An 18,822-nucleotide genomic window follows, 5' to 3' on the forward strand; every position below is an offset into this window, starting at 1 on the left:
GCGTTAGAATATCTCTAGGTTTCGGTATGAACTGATGAACTGACCTTTTCTATAGTAGCTAGGGACTAATATTAGAGCAGTGAAACTCAACGTGTGGCTCTTTTGTGATGATTTGTGGCTCTTTATGCCCAGAAAGCCTTAACAAAAACAAAACTTTGACCTCAGAAATTATCTATCCCACAATTATACAGTCGGCTTAAATTGTCAAAATTTAATAGCCAACTCCTTTTTGTTTGTATATTTCTGTTGCCCTTATTTGCAGTTTTTTTCCACTTATCAAACCAGTTTTTGACACTTTTATCCTGGCTTTTTGCTATTTGCAGTCTTTTCCCCCTTTTTTGCCATTTTTTCCCCACTTTTCGCCCAGTTAAGCTGCCTTTTACCATTTAGTGCCACTTTTTCTATATTTTGTCCATTTTTCCACCTTTTTAGCTGCTTTTTGCCAATATTAGTCAACTCCTATTTTGTCACTCTTCATCACTTTTTGCCACTTTAAATCAATTTTTGCCATTTTTTGCCCATTTTGGCCACTTTCAACCTTTTTTCTGCGTTTTGCTATATGCAAATTCAACCCCTTGTTTGCTACTTTTTGCCACTTTTTTCTCGTTCTAGCTGCCTTTTGCCAGTAAATGCTACTTTTTCCTCATGTTTGCCCATTTTTCCCACCTTTTTGCTGTTTTTTGTCTATTTCTGCCACTTTTCACTCATTTTAGTCACTTTCACCCAGTGTTTGCCACTTTTCAAACTTTTTTTGGTCTTTTGATGCCTGTTTTTCCCTATTCAACCATCCCCACCCTCTTTTTTTTGCTGCTTTTTGACCGTTTTTGCCACCTTTTTCTTATTTTATTGCCACTATAACCCATTTTTGCCACTCTTCAACAATTAGACTGTGGCTCTTGCAAAGGTTTTTTCAACAGGTTGGCTCTTTGGTTGAGCAGGGTTGAGTAACACTGGTCTAAGGAATTTAACACCTGGACTGTACCATCATCATCGGCACAGGTGGGTTCACCTTTGCTGACCTCAGCGTTCACATGCATGTCCTTACACATGACTGGGGCATGACGTTAGCTTTGTTACACACCATCCACTGTGGCTCATGGATACTACTCAGCATTTCAACTGGTATAACATGAAGAATATCAGCTCTCCTCTTCATAAAGCTCTCCTCTGTGTACATATGAAACCCTACAGAGACATGAGTCAGACTTCACTGATAGAGATGAAATGTTTTATTTGTGCGTTATATCTATTTAATTAATATTACGTTTATGCTAACAATGAAAGACTAACTGTTAATGAACTGTTTATTCTAAAATCAAATAAAAACTGCAGCAGGTTTCATGAACATTTCTACTTCTCACTCAGACAGGTGTGTAATGTGTAAAATTAAGCTGAATTTTTGCATTATTCAGCTGAAATCTCCTGGACTAAGTTACTAATTTATCTGTTAAAGACTTATCCATCTGTCTCTGTTCCTCACGGCCTGGATAAACCTTATTCAAAGTTTCAGAGCTCCTTTCATCTTCTTTATCTGTTTATTATCAGCAAACAGCACATGTATTACATTCCCTGCAAATAAAGACGTGTCAAACGTTTACGAAGCATTTTCTCAGCAACACAAATGTGTGGTGGGAGATTTACGCTGAAATAAGTCAACAGCAAACAACAACAGCTGCAGCAGCAACAACCAAGAAAAAACAGATAAAGACCTGGAGCAGAAAAAAAGCTTTCAAGTCAGCTGGGGTACATTGCCTTGGGCCTGAATGTGAGCAAATCTGAGGCCAAAGACTGGTCTGGTCTGGTCTGGTCTGGTCTGGTCTGGTTTGGTCTGATATGATCTGATCTGATCTGGTCTGGTCTGGTTTGGTTTGGTATGGTTTGGTTTGGTTTGGTCTGGTTTGGTTTGAATTGGTTTGGGCTGGTTTCATTTTAACCGGTTTGGTCTTGTTTGATGTAGATGGTTTAGTTTGGTTTGAATTAGTTTGGTTTGGTTTAGATGGTTTGGTCTGGTTTGGTCCAGTCTCGTCTGGTCTTGTTTGGTCCGGTCTGGTCTGGTCTGGTCTGGTTTGATCTGGTCTGGTCTGGTCTGGTCTGGTCTGGTCTGGTCTGATCTGGTCTGATCTGGTCTGATCTGGTCTGGTTTAGTCTGATCTGGTCTCGTTTGGTCTGGTTTAGTCTGATCTGGTCTGGTCTGGTCTGATTTAGTCTGGTCTGATCTGGTCTGATTTAGTCTGGTCTGGTCTGGTTTTGATTTGGTCTGGTCTGGTCTGGTCTGATCTGGTCTGATCTGGTCTGATCTGGTCTGGTTTAATCTGATTTGGTCTGGTCTGGTCTTGTTTGGTCTGGTTTAGTCTGGTCTGGTCTGGTCTGATTTAGTCTGGTCTGGTCTGGCCTGGTCTGATTTAGTCTGGTCTGGTCTGGTCTGGTCTGGTCTGATCTGGTCCGGTCTGATCTGGTCTGATCTGGTCTGGTTTAGTCTGATTTAGTCTGGTCTGGTCTGGTCTGATCTGGTCCGGTCTGATCTGGTCTGATCTGGTCTGGTTTAGTCTGATTTGGTCTGGTCTGGTCTTGTTTGGTCTGGTTTAGTCTGGTCTGGTCTGGTTTGGTCTGATTTAGTCTGGTCTGGTCTGGTCTGGTTTGATCTGGTCTGGTTTGTCCTGGTTTGGGCAGTGTGAACACAAACATTCCAGACCTGGAGAGGTGGAGAGGTAAATGAAGGGTACCTACACCTTCAGACTGAGTGCTGTCTCCTCAAACACTGAAATGCTTCAAGACAAAACTGTGATAAATCCTGAGCCAGCCCTCTCTGTGTGGTCTGTGCAGGTGAAAAACTAGAAGATACATGATATTACTCATCTAAGCTTTCAGTCTGGTGTCGACGGACATTTCAGTCACAAATGCACACAAGAAGCCAGCAGCTTAAGGCAAGTGGTGCAACTCCATCATGAACACCCAGAAACAAAGAAAAGTGTAGTTAAACAAAGAAAGGTTACCAGAATGGTGGAGACGACCAGAGAGCGGTTGGATAAGGAATCAGAGACGTTCGTGGTCTTTCCCTTCTGGTTGTCAGTCATGTTCAGACCACTAGGAGGGTCCCAGGTTCCAATCTAAAAAACATTAAAAAAAACATGGTAGATATTTTCATTAACAAAAATATAAACTTTGAAGTTTCCTTACGGTGATCTAGGAAAATAAAAATCTAACTGAAGTACAAAGGCAGAGCAAAGCAAATGTTGTGTCGATGCATCTATTACCCTACAAAGACTCAATAAAACAGACATAAACACAGAGCGTGGACATCCACTGTAAACTCTCCCCTCTCTCTGTTCTGGAGTATTCCAACATAAAAACATGCAGCACCCTGAGGACACAGCTGACAGCCATGTGAACCCTCTACACTTTATTCAGGAGTCCCACTGGGAATAATGTTGGAGATGATCAAGGATCTGGATCGGCCCTCTAGCCTCTCAGTGGGTCAGTGAGGATGACTCAGAGGAAGACGGGGTCGGCTGGAGGAGGGAGCAGAAGGTAAAACTATCAGATGATGCCTCAAGGCCTCTCTCTTCAAGTGTACGCCTGAGCCTTCCCCTTCAACCTCACCGCCCAGAGCACCACCGCCAGCAACCACAAACACCAAACCCAGGGCTCCTCTGACGCTCTGCACCAGGGCCCCAAACCCACGTTGTAATTGCAAATCAACTCCTTAATTCAGGCTCCATGAGGCTGGAGGGCTTCTGAAGGGGTTTTTATTAATGGGCTCAAATATTCATGACGGTGTTGGCGCTCAGAGCGGAGGTCAATAGACCCAGAGAGGCAGCACCTGTGAGGACGCTGAGGTGTGAAGTGTTTGGAGAATATTATTGTTGTGCTTGCTCTTAGCAGGTTTTCTTTATGCTGATCATCTCATGAATCTTAAACTGAGAGCTGGAGAGAGGAGACTCCTGGGAAACGGTGTAAACCAGACGCACGTCTAATTATGGGAGAACTTAAACATGCGAATGAATAAATAAGCATAATGTAGTCCAAGCACTGCTGTCTAAACACTTGTACCCATGTGTTTATGTTAAACAGGTACAGCTGAAGTCATTGGAACAGAGATGACCAAGGAAAGCAAAGTTAATGTGAGAACTGTGAAAATAATCAAGAAAGCTTTTGGTGCAAATCAGCTATGCCGCCTTCAAACTAATGCTGCTAATATCTGCAGTCAGCAAAATGGATTGTGGGATGGTTGTTCAATGTATTTGCATCCTTTTACTTAATTCCTAGTTGAGTATATCAAAAGAGGCTATGTTAATATGCATTTTTCAGCAGCCCTAAGCAGCAGGGGATTTGCTTTTCTACCTCAACTGAGCTACCTGTTTGAGGGCGCGTCTAGAGCTAATGACGGAGCGCTTTGAGTCGATGGCGTTGAATAGCTGCCCTCAGTACGCACTGTTTGTTGTCTTTGACTGTCCAAGAGTTGGCCGTGGTTTCTACTGCAAAGTTTCTTCTTCTTTAAGTGGTAATTTCTAAGTTTGGTGCAGCAGGTGCTACTTAAGCATGTCTGCCAGCCAACCCCGAATGATGACGAACTGCTGTGATGTCACCGCGGAGCGTTTGGAGGCGGGACGGGGGCATTTGGGCCCTGCTCCAGAGTAGGACCAGTGTTAATTTTGGCAGCTATTTCTAATTTGAGCCTTAGGTCGTTTTCACACCTGATAGTCCGGGGGACTGGGTTTGTTTTAGAACACAAATCACAGCATTGTTGCTCTTTCCTTTGGTTTGGTTTGCATTCACAGTGCTCTTGGTCAAACGGACCAAACCGTCTGAACACCTACAACATCTGCCCACTGTGGGGCGCTGTTGTCTGAACAAAATGTGACCAAGAAGAAAATACGGTGTTGAAGAAGACAAAACCAGAAATCTATCTCCTTCCTCCAGTCTTTTTATCCACATAAACAATGAAAAAACACAGAATTGATGCTGTCTTTGGGTTTCTGCTCTTGCATTGGGGTATAAGGAGCAGCCAGCGAGGCGGTGAGCTGTCCAGCATGTCGTTCTTTACATGAGATGAAAAAATCAGCCCTGACTACGACGTGTGGCTATGGATACACAGACCAACCAAGCAAGGTACAGACATGTATTTGAGTGTATTAAAACAAGCATAAATCATATACAGTGCTTAACAGATGTATTAGACCACCTGTCATATCTGTCTCAGAGACCATCCAGCATCATGAAGTGCTTTAATGCAGACTCTTTCATTTTCACTGAGCTCTCCACATTTTACCATCTTGAACAGGAATGAGGAATTTCAAACTGAATTCACCCAAAGTTGAGCCGGCTCACTGGGCTTCTCTGAGAAGTCAGAAATGAATCAAGCATAACATTCAAGCACTAAAACTTAGTAAATTTGAAAATTCATGGATAACAATAATAATTCTATTTTAGCATTAAAAATATCATTTGGGTTAAAGAGCTTCTACATATTGGTGTATTAACCATCGCAGAAACATCAAAAATGATTTTGGTAATTACCAATGCTGTTAATTTAGGGCAGCTGTGGCATAGACCTCACTTTGGTTAGGGTTAGGGTGGTCTAATACATTCGTTAAGCACTGTATATCATCATCATACATCATTCTGTTTATGTCACTTCCTGCCTTTGGTGCACTAGTTGGTCCGCTTTGCTTTCACAGCTCAAAGGAACCGAACCAGGGTTCGTTTGGAAGCGGTGTTAATTTCTTCAACTAAAACTATGACTAAAACTGTTCGTCAACATACTGTAACAATTCTTTTAGTCAGACAGGAGTGTTTTGTTTACCTGCTTTACATGTTTCAGCTACTTCCTGTATCTTTCGTCACATGATGAAGCGTCACGTGATGGTGCTGCTTCATCAACATCCTTTTTTTCCATGACTAAAACTGACAAAAATAGATCTCTGATGACTAAAACTAACAAAAATAGATCTCTGATGACTAAAACTGACAAAAATAGATCTCTGATGACTAAAACTAACAAAAATAGATCTCTGATGACTAAAACTAACAAACACTTTGTTTAGTTTTCATCAAGATGACTAAAACTAGAGGGTAAATCTGTCAAAAACAACACATCCGTATCTATTCTGCCTCTCAGCTGTAGAGAGCAGGGACCCCAGGTTTGGCAGAGAACACACTACCATGATTTGGTGCCAGATTCAGGTGAAAAAATAAATGCTTGGACTAAAAGTAAAGACTAAAATGTGAGGACTTTCATGGACTAAAACTAGACTAAAACTAAAAAGGGGTGAAATGACTAAAATGTGACTAAAACTAAAATGCATTTCATTTAAAGACTAAAACTGAGACTAAAATTAAAAATAGCGTCCATAATTAACACTGTTTGACAGCGGACCGAGACCCTGTTTTTAGTCTGCACCAGAGTTCATGTGAGCTTTCACACCACTCCAAATGAACCGGACAATCGGGGGAAACAGAGCAGAGTTTGTTTAAAGCAGTCCAAACCGCTCTGGTGTCTTGGTCCGCCCTTAAGCTGGTTACATACCGCCATGCGGCAACTCACCGCACGGCATTTTAATGAGGGAAGGGCGGCAGACGGGAAGCGGTTTAACCGCGGTGGTAGGACCAAGAGGCGATTGCCGCCCAAGTGAACTCGCACAGATTTTGCCCTGCCACTCAGAGTTCGGCGTGTTGAACTTTCTGGCGGCAGCTGCCTGGCAGCAGCCAATTTCATCGAAAGAGGGAGAGAACCCGGAAATAGCAGGCTTCGTAGGTCGAAGCAAACAATAGAGGAGCTCATAATGTCGGTGGCGGAACATCCTGAGCTCTACAACCCGTTGTTGTTGTTGTTGTTGTTGTTGTTGTTGTTGTTGTTGTTGCTATGTACAACCATCCTTCCTGCTCATGCAAAGCTTTTTGGATCCTTGTCAGTGTGAAACTTCCTGGCCACCATATTTTGAATTGGGCTTTAATCAAAAACAGCTCGAGCTGAAGAGTGAAAACAATCACACATTCATGTCATCCTCACATCTGCAGAAGTTCAATAAAAGCCTTATTTATCTATTTTCTCTCTGTAGATCAGGTCTCTGAACTGTCTGCATGTTTTAAACCGTCTCCAGTTAGTTTTATCTGAGCTGGTTCCTGTCGTCATATTGGTTATGGTTTAAATTATGCAGTCTCCTCATCAATATCCTTAGGCTGGCTGAAAAACATTGAACCTGTTCTCCTCTTGACTCTGCTGCTCCCAGATGATCGTGAGCGTTATGGACAACAGAGAGAGGCGTGCTCTCTTCAGCACATGCTGACAGCGCCGGCTCTGTCCTCCATGGTGACCACAACACTCATTAACCATCAGCTGTTTCTGAGTTTTAAGCTCCTGATGCTCGCTCATTTATCAGAAAACAAAGCTTCAATATTCATCTCACTCAAACAGCTCACATCACAGTTTCTGTCAGATATTTCTGCTGTTTTCTGTTCATGTAAATAAAAGTTCACCTGTCAGCTCTCTATTTGTATAAATATAAATCATCAGCAGTGTTTGTTCTTATTCTCAGAGACGGGGGCAGATATCAGAGTGTTCTTCAGTGAAACAGGACAAACAGATTGGGTTTGAATCAGTCTAAATTTATCACAGAGACTCAGCGTGTTTTAGCTCTCTGGATGTTGTTTGTTCAGTTCGCTGTCACCTTCCATTTGAATTAAAAAGAATTAAACTTAAAAGAAACTATGGTCAGATTCACATGATGAGGCTAAAATCTGCCTGACAGCGAGACGGAGCAGAGAAAGAATCTCTAACAGCGGAGCCGTTCTACATCACACTGTAAAGAAGATTTAGGGACTTTGAATCTGACTCCCTTTCTTTTACAGTGTTTATTTAACAAGGAGCTCTCCACAGACAGACAAAAGGAGGACTGATTACCGTCATCACTCACTACTTCAATATAAAAATGTTTGGATGTGCAGCTTTTGTGTTCAGACAAACGAGTTCAGAACAAACAAACCGGCGGCACGTTCAGCCAAATTAGGATCAGTGACAACAGGAGTTCAGTCTTTTATCATCTACAGTTTATGTGTCACAGATGTTTGATGGGCTCCGATATCAGCATCAGGCTTCTATAGAAGAAGGTTAGCATGTCTGTTAGCTTTCAATGCTAATGAAACTCATAAATGAACGTTAAATCAAAGACATCCATTAAAACAAAAACAAGCCACATGCTTGTCAGGCTGTCTCCACACATGTGGATGAAATGAGGAGCCACGTCCTGGACGGCTCTCTGCTCTGGCTGACAGATGCTTTAGAGCAGTGATACCAACCTGTGGCTCTTTAGTGAAATCTTATTCCCCCAGAAAACCATAAAAAGGGAAACTTTGACCTCAGAAATGATCCATTACAAGTTTGTTTCACACAGTTATAGATTTTGCTTTATTTGTCAATCCTAATTTTTTGTTTGTATATTTCCTTTTCCCTTACTTGAAATTTTTTGCCACTTTTAATCCGTTTTTACTGCTTTTGGCCCACTTTTGCCTTTAATGTCACTTTTTCCCAACTTTGACCATTTCTCCCACCCTTTTGCATCTTTTGCCTGTTTCATTCACTTTGCACTGATTTTTGCCATGCCTGTGCCGTTATTCTGACCATTTTATGCCAACTGTAATTCATTTATTGTCACTTTTTGCCATTTTATGTGTACTCTCCCCTTTTGACCCATTTTTGCCAGTTTTTGCTGCTTTTTTTGGACCATTTTTAATACTTTCTTTCCCTATTTTTGTCACTTTTCAACCAGTTTTTTTCACTTTGTTGCAGTTTTTTCACCACTATTGCCACTTTAACCCATTTTTGCCACTTTCTGCCCTTATTCTGCCACTTTTTCTGCCTAGTTTTTAAATTTTCTCCCAATTTTTGCCATTTTATTTGTACTTTGCCCCTTTTGACCCTTTTTTGTCAATTTTTTTGCTGCTTTTTTTGGACCTTTTTTGCCACTCTCTGCTGCTTTTTGCTCACTTTTGCCACCTTTTGCTGCTTTTAGCTCATTTTAGTCACTTTTCACTCATTTTCCTGCCATTTTTTTGCTGCTTTCTGACTGTTTTTGCTGTAACTCATTATTTTGTCAATTTTCACTCATTTTGCCACTTTCTTTCCCTATTTTTGTCACTTTCAAACAGTTTTTGTAACTTTGTTGCAGTTTTTTACCCACTATTGCCACGTTAACCCTTTTTTGCCACTTTTCACTAGAGATGTGACGTTCATGAACGATACGAATCTTTTGAACGGCTCTTTAACACAAACAACGGGAGCTGAGTCACAGTTGTGAACTGTTCGTTTTTGTTTTTTTTTTAATCCCTCTTTCACATAGATGCAAACACAAGCTCCTCCTTTGCTACTCCACAGTGAGACTATTATACACCCAAGGATAGTTCAGGAGTCCTCTGCAGGGTTTAACTTTTGTACAAAGCAGCGATATGCACTGCAACAAGTCACCAGTCCATTGCAGTGTTAATACTCGTAGAACTACTAAAACCACTCAGGTGTGCTACATACATGTATGCAATACTAACAGAACTACTGCAGTATATGGTATCTATATTTTTCTCTTGTTTAACAAATTTTTAAAGACGCTTTCAGTGATTTATCACCAATAGAATATATATTTGTGGGATGTTTATGTTTGAAGAATTCTAAACCAAATTGTCCCCTATCACTCCTTCCAGTGATTATTTCCTCGATAAAATGAATTAACCCCTGGCTAGCTTCTTGAAAAATGAAATGTAAAATGAGCCAGTTTTTTGAACGGCTCTTTGAAAGGAATGGATCCACAAGATCTGGTTCCCTTCAAAGTGCCACAAATCCCATCTCTGCTTTTCGCCTCTTATATTGTGGCTGTTGTGAAGGTATTTTTTAACAGTTGGTTCTTTGGTTGAGCAGGGTTTAGCAACACTGATTTAGAGCTTTCATGTGCACGTTGTTGTTTAACTGGATGTACGAACTGTTGAGTAGTCCAGGTTATACTTCTACAGAATGCCATCAGACAGGAGTGTTCACAGGCTGATAGTTTGGTATTTGTAAGGACTTGAATTTCCCCGTGTCACATTAAACGGCTTGCAACATCCTGAAACCAGCTGTCAGGGATTTATCAAACTGAAGCACAGGCTACACCATCGGACGCTCTGATTCAGGCCGCAGCAGCTCAGTTTAGAAAAACTGCAACCATTGCCATCTGAACGTCTCCAGAGCGTCAGTTAAAGTTCAGTTCAAATGAATGTCTCTGCTGTTGGTAGGAGATGCAGACGTGTTGCTTTGAGGAGAAGGAGACTGAAATGCCTGGTGCTGCAGCTGTCACCGTACCACGCTTCAGGCCGTCTAGACTGAATACTTGCACAGGTATTTACGGACATTTTCAACCTCTCACTCGCCCAGGCCACGGTACCCACCTGCCCCAAAGCAGCTGCAGTCATAGCAGTGCCCAAACAGACTAACATCACCTGTTTGAGTGACTACTGACCCACAGCTCTTATCATGAATGCTTTGAGAGGCTTATTCTCAAACACATCAAAGACAGTCTTCCTGCTGACCTTGACCCATATCAATTTGCATACAGAGCACACAGATCAACAGAGGATGCTATCACCACAGCTCTCCTCACAGTACTATAACACCTCGACCAGAAGAATGTTATTCATCAGTTACAGCTCTGCATTTAACACCAGTGTTCCCAGTTGGCTGGTCGCCACGCTGTTAGACCTGGGCTTCAGCAGCACCCTGTGCATGTGGATCAAGGACTTTCTCACCAACCACCCACAGACAGACTGGGCACACCTCTCATCCACCCTGGCTCTCAGCACTGGTGCGCCCCAGGGCTGCATGCTAAGTCCCCTGCTCTACACATCAGACTGTACTGCCACTCATCCCTCAAACACAATAATAACATCTTCAGATGATACAACAGTGGTGGGGCTCATCACAAATAATGATGAAACACCATACAGAGAGGAAATTAACAAGCTGGCTGGACGGGGCACAGAAAACAACCCAACTATGACCAATCATTGACTTCAGGAGACATGGCGAGGCCCACCCTCCTCATAAAATCACAGGAGAGGAAGTTGAGAGAGTTCCCAGCTTTAAATTTCTGGGGACACACATCACAGAAGACCTCACATGGACCATCAATTTCACTGCCCTGGTAACAAAAGGCTCAGCAGAGGTTCTACTTCTGACGGACATTGAGTTACAACAACCTGTCAGCAGAGCAGCTGAAAGCCTTTTACCACTGCTGCATGAAAGCTTAACATCATGGTATGTCCGCTGCACAGAGGCAGATGAGAAGAGTCTCCAACAAGTCACCAACACCTCCTGAGGACATCTTCAGGATGCACTGCCTCCGCAGAGCCACAAACATCCTGACTGATGCGACTCACCCACCTGTTTCCTGTGTTACCGTCTGACCATGTGACGTCAGAAGAAAAACAAACACGGATGTCTGTTGCAGTCCCTCCACAATAAGCTGTCCTGGCATGTGTCACAGATGGAACAAAGAAAAGAATCAGGATCAAATCCTGGCTGAAATGAATGTACAGTTGGGGTGAAAGTGTGTATGATCTGGCTGCTGATGCTGCCTGGTCTCTCATTGGTTGTGGGGGGATTTCCGTCAGAGGCATTATGACCTAGTGTGTGGCTAGCCTTAGGGGAGGATCGCATCCATCATTCAATATCATTTAGTTTGCTCAAACTTGGTGTGTGCAAACGCCGTGCCATCCTTTTGTGTACCAGACTCGTCATTTATAAGATACAACCACTGCTGGCTGGGACTTGTGGACATCCAATATGGCCACCAGAGTTACCAGGCTGCAGATTCAGTTTCTTTACATCTACATGCATGGACAAATCTGCATTCATGTTGTTGCATTTCTGTCTTGATTTGCTGATTTTTCTAATGCCATGACACGTGCAGAAAAACGACAAAGACAGAAACATCACCTTCTCGAGACCCTCCTCCTTCAGACTGATGACGTCCAGGTCAAAGTCCGTCCTCAGCCCGTTGGAGCGGTTAAAAGTGATTCTGCCGGTCAGGCCGTCCCAGTGGGCCTAACGAGAGAAAGAGGGAGAAAATCAGAAAATCAACATCTCTGCCTTTAAAAACAAAGTCTTTATCTCCTCTCACACACCGTCTCTGTTTTGTTCTAACCTGACATCAGCGGGTCGACTCACACATTTAGAGACGCTCAGAAACAGTAGGAACACATTTACCCGATCTTTACAGATATTTAGGGCTGTGATAGGAGACGACGTAGCATGAAAGTGGCTTTCTCTCAGGTGCCACATGTCGTCACAGAGCTGCTCTGACTGCAGGCCGGGGACTCAGGCTCTATCTTTAGTTAAATGAGGGGGAGTCACAGACCTGGAAGTACTGGCTCAATTCACTCTGCTGCTCCGGGACACATTCGTCATCCCGCTCTGAGTCAGAGTCTGAACACCGCCGCATTGATACCGCCGCTGTTCACGGGTAACAAGATATCTAACTCCAAGGGGAATCATTAGGAATCACATTTAACATGCATGGAGGAACTTTTATCCGTCACTTTCCCAGCATCATGGATTTATCGCAGACAGGGACACTTGTTGTAGAACTGTGCAGCGAATTCTGAACAGCCCAGTCTCAAAAAGGTTGGGACACTGTGTAAAATGTGAATATAAACAGAAGTCAATGACTGTCAAATCTCATAAACACATATTTGATTCACAGTAGAACAGAAACGACATATCAGATGTTAAACTGCGACATTGTACCATTTTATGATAAATATGAGCTCATTTAAGTTTAGTGACAGAAACACATCTCAAAAAAGTAGGGACAGGGCAACTGGAAAAATAAGCAGTCCTAATGAAAAACAGCTGGAGGAGCATTTTGCAACTAACAATTGTCAGGTCAGTCACATGACTGGGTATAAAAGGAGCATTTTAGAGAGGAAGAGTCTCTCAGATGTAAAGCTGGGCAGAGGTTCACCAATCTGACAAAAACTGAGACTCTTTAAAAAATGTGTCTCAGTGTAAACAGTGCAGACTTTGTATCTCCCTCCATCTACAGTCCATAGTATCATCAGAAGATTCAGAGAGCAAGGGACAAGGCTGAAGGGGCCCTCAGGGGCCACTGCATTAAAATCAGGCATGATTCTGTACTGAAATCACTGCATGGGCTCAGGAACATTCCAGAAATCATTGTTGCACAATCACAGTTGTCATCCACCAATGACAGTTAAAGCTGATTTAATGGAGAGAAGAAGCCATTTGTGAACAGGATCCAGAAACACCGCCGTCTTCTCTGGACCAAAGCTCATTTAACATGGACTGAGGGAACATGGAAAACTGTTCTGTGGTCAGAGGAAACCACAGACGCGATGTCCTGTGGACTAAAGAGGAGAGGGAGCATCCAGCTTGTTCTCCTGGCTCAGGTCTAAGGCCTGCATCTCTGATGGTATGGGGTTGCATTAGTGCCTACGGCGTGGACAGCTCTAACATCTGGAAAGGAACTATCAATGCTGAAAAGTAGAGAGAGCTTTTAGAGCAACATACGCTCCCATCCAGACAACGTCTCTGTCAGGGAAGGCCTTGACTATTTCAGTGAGACGATGCTAAACCCACATACCACATCCATCACCACAGCATGGCTTCACAGGACAAGAGTCTGGGAACCTGAACTGGTCTGCCTGTAGTCCAGACCATTCATTAACCAAAAAGGTTTGAAACATTAAAAAAATCCAGCAAAGAAGACCCAGGACTGCTAGAATCATACGTCAGACGAGAATGGGACAACATTCCTCTCCCAAAACTCCATCAACTGCTCTCCTCACCTCCCAGACATTTACAGACTGATAGGAGAGAAGGTGATACGACAATATTTTGTATATATTTGTCATTTCTGTTCTATTGTGAATCAAATATGGGTTTATGAGATTTGACATTCACTGACTTCTGTTTTTATTTACATTTTACACAGTGTCCCAACTTTTTTGGAATCTTGTTTGTATTTAAGTACCCCATATTTTAGAAACGTCATCATCTTTGTCTAAATAGTTGGGCAGGAATGGCTTCTGATGATTGAAGGTGTCCCAGATGTGGACTAGAGGGATCAAACCGGGGGTTCTCAGGGTGGTTGGGTCCAGAAACCCTACTGCCCATCACTGCTGAGCTGAAATCTTGTTTTTTTTTTTCTTTTCTTTTCTTTTTTTGTGAGACTATGCATAAACAAATGTTATCATGATGCTAAACCAACCAAAAGAAAATCTCCTACATGGTTTAGAATTTTTTTTTACCCAATCAGCAAAATGCTCAAGTTTGTAAGAATATTTCAAAGACAGTATCCTGTGTCCACGTGTAAATCCTCATGTAGCATTTACTCACCATGTCAGCTCAGCTAAACTAAAAGTCTTTTCATTGACTCAGGGAGACAGTTTAACATCTAGGACAGTCTTACTCAGCCCTGCTCAACCAAAGAGCCAAACTGTTGAAAAATACCTTTGAAGAGCCACAATCCAAGAGATGAGGAGTGGTGAAAATGCATTAGAGTGGCAAAAAATAAGTTAAAGGGGACTACTGTTCTCAGAGGTCCCCAAAACATGCCTGTGACGTTTGTTGCTGAAAAGAATTACAGTATTGGATTTCTGCATGTCTAAAAACTCCTGTTTCAGCCCTGCTCAGAACGAGCTGTTTCTGTGTCTGTGGCTTTAAATGTTAACTCACTGAGTGCCATTGACGTATATATATATATGTCAAAGTGTTTTTTCAGCGGCTGGCAGAAGGGGGCGCTCTCAAGCTCCCTGTGTGTAATTTTGGGGCTTCTGGGATACGTAGTTGGAACACAGAAGAGTCATTCACTGAAACAGACAGAAATCAGCGCGGCCATTCAACTGCCTCGGCCAGCCAAGAGGCCGCCAGGTCTCCCTCGTGCGTCGGAGAGAAAAGCCAGCTTGATACATACAGCGATGAGACGGACTTTTTCAATCCAGACTCTGAGGAATGGCCGCCGAGTGAGCGGAGCGGATCTTGTTCTCCATCCCAGAGCGATGGAGGTAAGTTAACGTTATATATTGCATATATAATCCATATAACACATTTTATATTATATTACTTCTATAATTTACAGGCAGTGCCAGGGGACACGCAAGCAGGAGAGGACATGGGCGTATCGGGGTCCCCTGGAGGCCATCCAGTTGTAGGTTGTTTTTTTTTGTACTTTGTATTTATTTTACAATAAAAGAACATTTGTAATACAATTTTCAGATGTCTTTTATGTCACTGAAGGCAAAATTATAACATTCAAATCACTGTTCTGCTTGACAGACTCTCTTTCACTAAAATGCATTTTTCTCAGCTTTCTAGAAAAAAAGTGGTGTTTTTGGTGAAACTAGCCTCTATTCAACTTCAGATCAATCAAGAACAGAACAAGCTACAAACAAATGTTTTTTTCCATGATGAAATAGAGAGTTTGCTCTTTAATTTGAGCTATTCTGTGTTTTCAGAGTCATAGTACAAAATATTCGTATTATTCATATTATTATTCATAAATATTCATATCATTCATATCCCTCCTCTGACGACTCAAAATGGCCAAAAAACCCTGGCACAAGCCACTTCCCAATTTATAAAAAGGCTGGCACTCAATGAGTTAATGAGCTCTCTGACTCCACCCCTGACCACGCCCCTCTCACGAAATGTATGTGGCACTCATGATGTTACAGACACTTTTATCCGAAGTTGAGGACCTGACTGGAATTTGAACCATCCATCTCCCAGACCAAAGTCAGCAGGGAAACCCACTGAGCTATCAGCATCTCAGCTGAGAGGAGGATCAGGAGAGGAGGGCGGAACTTTCCTCCAAGTGGGGGAGGGCCAACCAAACCTGGGGGCGGGGGGTTACTCCCCATCTTACATCCTGAGGGGAAAATCTGTGAACGGCTTGTTTCAGCACATAGTTTCTGAAAGTCGGAGAAAGTGAGGGGAGGGAATGGATTTTTCTGGTATTTGAGTGGATTGTGGACAAGCCAGGGGCACATGTTTGTGTTAGAAAAACCTGGAAAAGTGATTTTTGCATAATATGTCCCCTTTTAAGTGGCAAAAATGGTCAAAAAGCAGCAAAGAAGTGGCAAAAAATGGGTGAAAATAATAGGCACTAATTGACAAAACTGGGTAAAAATTTGGGAAAAAAGTGACAAAATTCAGTGGAAAAATGGGTTGCATGTGGCAAAAATGGTCAAAAAGCAGTAAAAACATGGTAAATGAGTGAAAAGTGACTAAAATGTGCAAAAAATCAGCAAAAGTCACAAAAATGGCAAAAAAAAGGTGGCGGGGTTGCAAATAGCAAAAAGAAAGACTGAAGAAAAAAAAACATAAATAAGATAAAAGTTGCAAAAATGGGCCAAAAGTAGCAAAAAGAAGTGGCAAAATGGGCTTAAAAAGCTGAAAATTGGATTAAAAGCGGCAAAAAAATGATAAAAGGTGAACAAAATTTCAAATAAGGGCAATGGAAATAAATGGACAAAAAAATAAAGGTTGGCAATTAAAGCCAGTCGCACACGAATGGGAAACAAACTGGTTAATGTAGATTGCAATGAATAATTTCTGAGGTCAGCTGACCTTTTTTAAGGTTTCCTGGGAGAAAAATATTTGAAATGAAGACATAGAAGAGCCACAAATCATCACAAAAGAGCCAGGTGTTGAATAACACTGGTCTAGGATCAGAGCTCTGTGTCCCTCCTCTAACTGTCCATGCATCATTTCTATGTCTCTCTTACTGTAGACTGACACCGTCTATTTAACATTTAAAAAACACAGACATAAAAATCCCCCTTTTTGTTTTGTTACTACTGGGATGTAGCAGATCAGTGGGTGGGTTGGTCTTTAATGGGTACCAGCAGTCACTGAATCTACAACCCAGTCCACATACGGGCGTCCCAGGCCATGTCCATGCAGTCTGGGCTATTAACGCCATCCTGAGTATTAAGAGTCACCTCTTTGATTCCAAATGCAGAGTATGGAAATAGATGCATGTTAATGCATCATAAGAGAGGACAACAACCTCAGCATGAGAGGAGAGTTGAAGAAGAAGGGAATGTGAGCAGGTTCTGGGAGGAAAAGCTGTGAGCTTCATGTAAAAAGATCCAGAATTAAACATACAAACTCTCACTGTACACTAATTATTGCAGTCTCCTGATGATCTCTGCAAACTGAAGGGGAACACTAAATATAGGTTTCCTAATCCCCGGCCTTCCCACAGACAGAGAGCTCTGGATTAACTCGCCCAGATTCACAAATGCAGCGAACTGAGGGGCAATTACCAAAAATGTAGATAATGCTGTTTTTGTTTCTGCATGGTTGATCAACGCTCAGAGTCAGAGCGCACATCCACGCCCTGCTCCACCATCGACTGTGCGCTCACACACGGGGAGAATTTTCCTCTGAATAAATACACAGATAAATCATTCCTGTTTATTCATATCCCTCCTCTGACAGCCTCAGCCTGATTTAAATTCAGCCTCCGTCTGCTTCCTGTGAGCACGTGTGTGAGACAGAGCGGGGAGCAGGTAGAGCAGCATCTACCTCTTTGATGAGGGCCATGAAGCGGTTGCCGAAGCGCCAGGGTTTGTGTCGGTTGCACTGTAATGAGCTGACGGTGATCTGCTGAGACTGCTGCACAGCCACGGCCACCACGTGCACGGCATCGTACATCAGCGCGGCGTCCGTCTGCAGGCCGAGACAGAGGGGGAGAGAAAACAGAGCGTGGTTAACATGGAACACGCTAACACATCGGAGCGATCTGCTCAGAATCAGAGAAATATCAATACCATGATGAGAGAATCAGAGGCTCACAGCACACTCAGACATATGGAGCTGCATCTCCTCATGAGAAGGACACAGTGGCATGAATATTTGATGGTTTCATCACTGACGCATCATCAGTGACCGACATACTGATCATTTTCTGCAGACAGAGCTGTAGGTCACATGCATGGGAACATAAACAGCTAAATAAATAAATATGGATTAAACAGGGAAGTAAATAACACTCCATCTACACCGCACCTATATCCTTTCATAAACACAACACTGATGCTTTCTACTTAGATCAATTATAAACGTTCAGTGAGTGGGATGTGTGGAAATGATTTCAATTTAAATGTCTCACATCTAAACCATAAAATCACAGAGAGAAACCATGAATGAAAACAGAGAGAGCAGGAAAATCACCACTACCACCACGTTAACCATTTAGATAAATGACAGATATCAAGGCTTTTACTTTGAGCTGAAAATGTTCACTTTAATTATTAATTTATTTGATCCCAGATTCAAACATTCACCCAGTGTAAAAGCTGTCGCCCTCCACACGGCGACAGCTTCATTAAAACCAGCGTTACTCAACCCTGCTCAACCAAAGAGCCAAAATCTTGGAAAAAACCTTTTCAAGAGCCACAATCTAATAGGTGAAAAGTGGCAAAAACAGGTTAAAGGCATAAAATGGCAAAAATGGTTGAGAAGTGACAAAAACGGGGAGAAAAAAGTGGCAAAAAGGGTAGAAAAGTTGCAAAAATTGGTGAGAAATGACAAAAAAGGAGTGACAAAAATGGTGAATAGTGACTCCCTCGCCAGCAGGATGAACGACGTGAGGCTGCAGATTTCTAACCACCGCTTGGACCACTGTGTTTGCTGCTACAGAGGAGACTGCTAAATGTAATTCTGTTGTGTTTTTACAATGAAATGACAATAAATGACTATCTATCTAAAGAAATAGCAACAAGCAGGATAAAAGAGGCAAAAATGGGCAAAATTTGGCAAAAACAAGTGGCAAA

General features: G+C 42.4%; 1 protein-coding gene across 1 annotated transcript in view; it reads right to left on the minus strand.

The window, feature by feature from the left end:
* grik2 (glutamate receptor, ionotropic, kainate 2) overlaps positions 1-18,822 on the minus strand; it is a 529,835-nt gene that overhangs the window by 196,067 nt on the left and 314,946 nt on the right. Inside the window, exons 7-9 of the mRNA XM_041793394.1 lie at positions 17,573-17,716; positions 11,957-12,064; positions 2,994-3,107 (exon numbers count right to left, since the gene is read on the minus strand). Of these exons, the coding sequence (XP_041649328.1) occupies positions 2,994-3,107; positions 11,957-12,064; positions 17,573-17,716 (366 nt within the window). The remainder of the gene's footprint in view (positions 1-2,993; positions 3,108-11,956; positions 12,065-17,572; positions 17,717-18,822) is intronic.

The sequence above is a fragment of the Cheilinus undulatus genome, linkage group 8 (genome assembly GCF_018320785.1).
Source record: "Cheilinus undulatus linkage group 8, ASM1832078v1, whole genome shotgun sequence".
Classification (NCBI taxonomy): domain Eukaryota; kingdom Metazoa; phylum Chordata; class Actinopteri; order Labriformes; family Labridae; genus Cheilinus; species Cheilinus undulatus.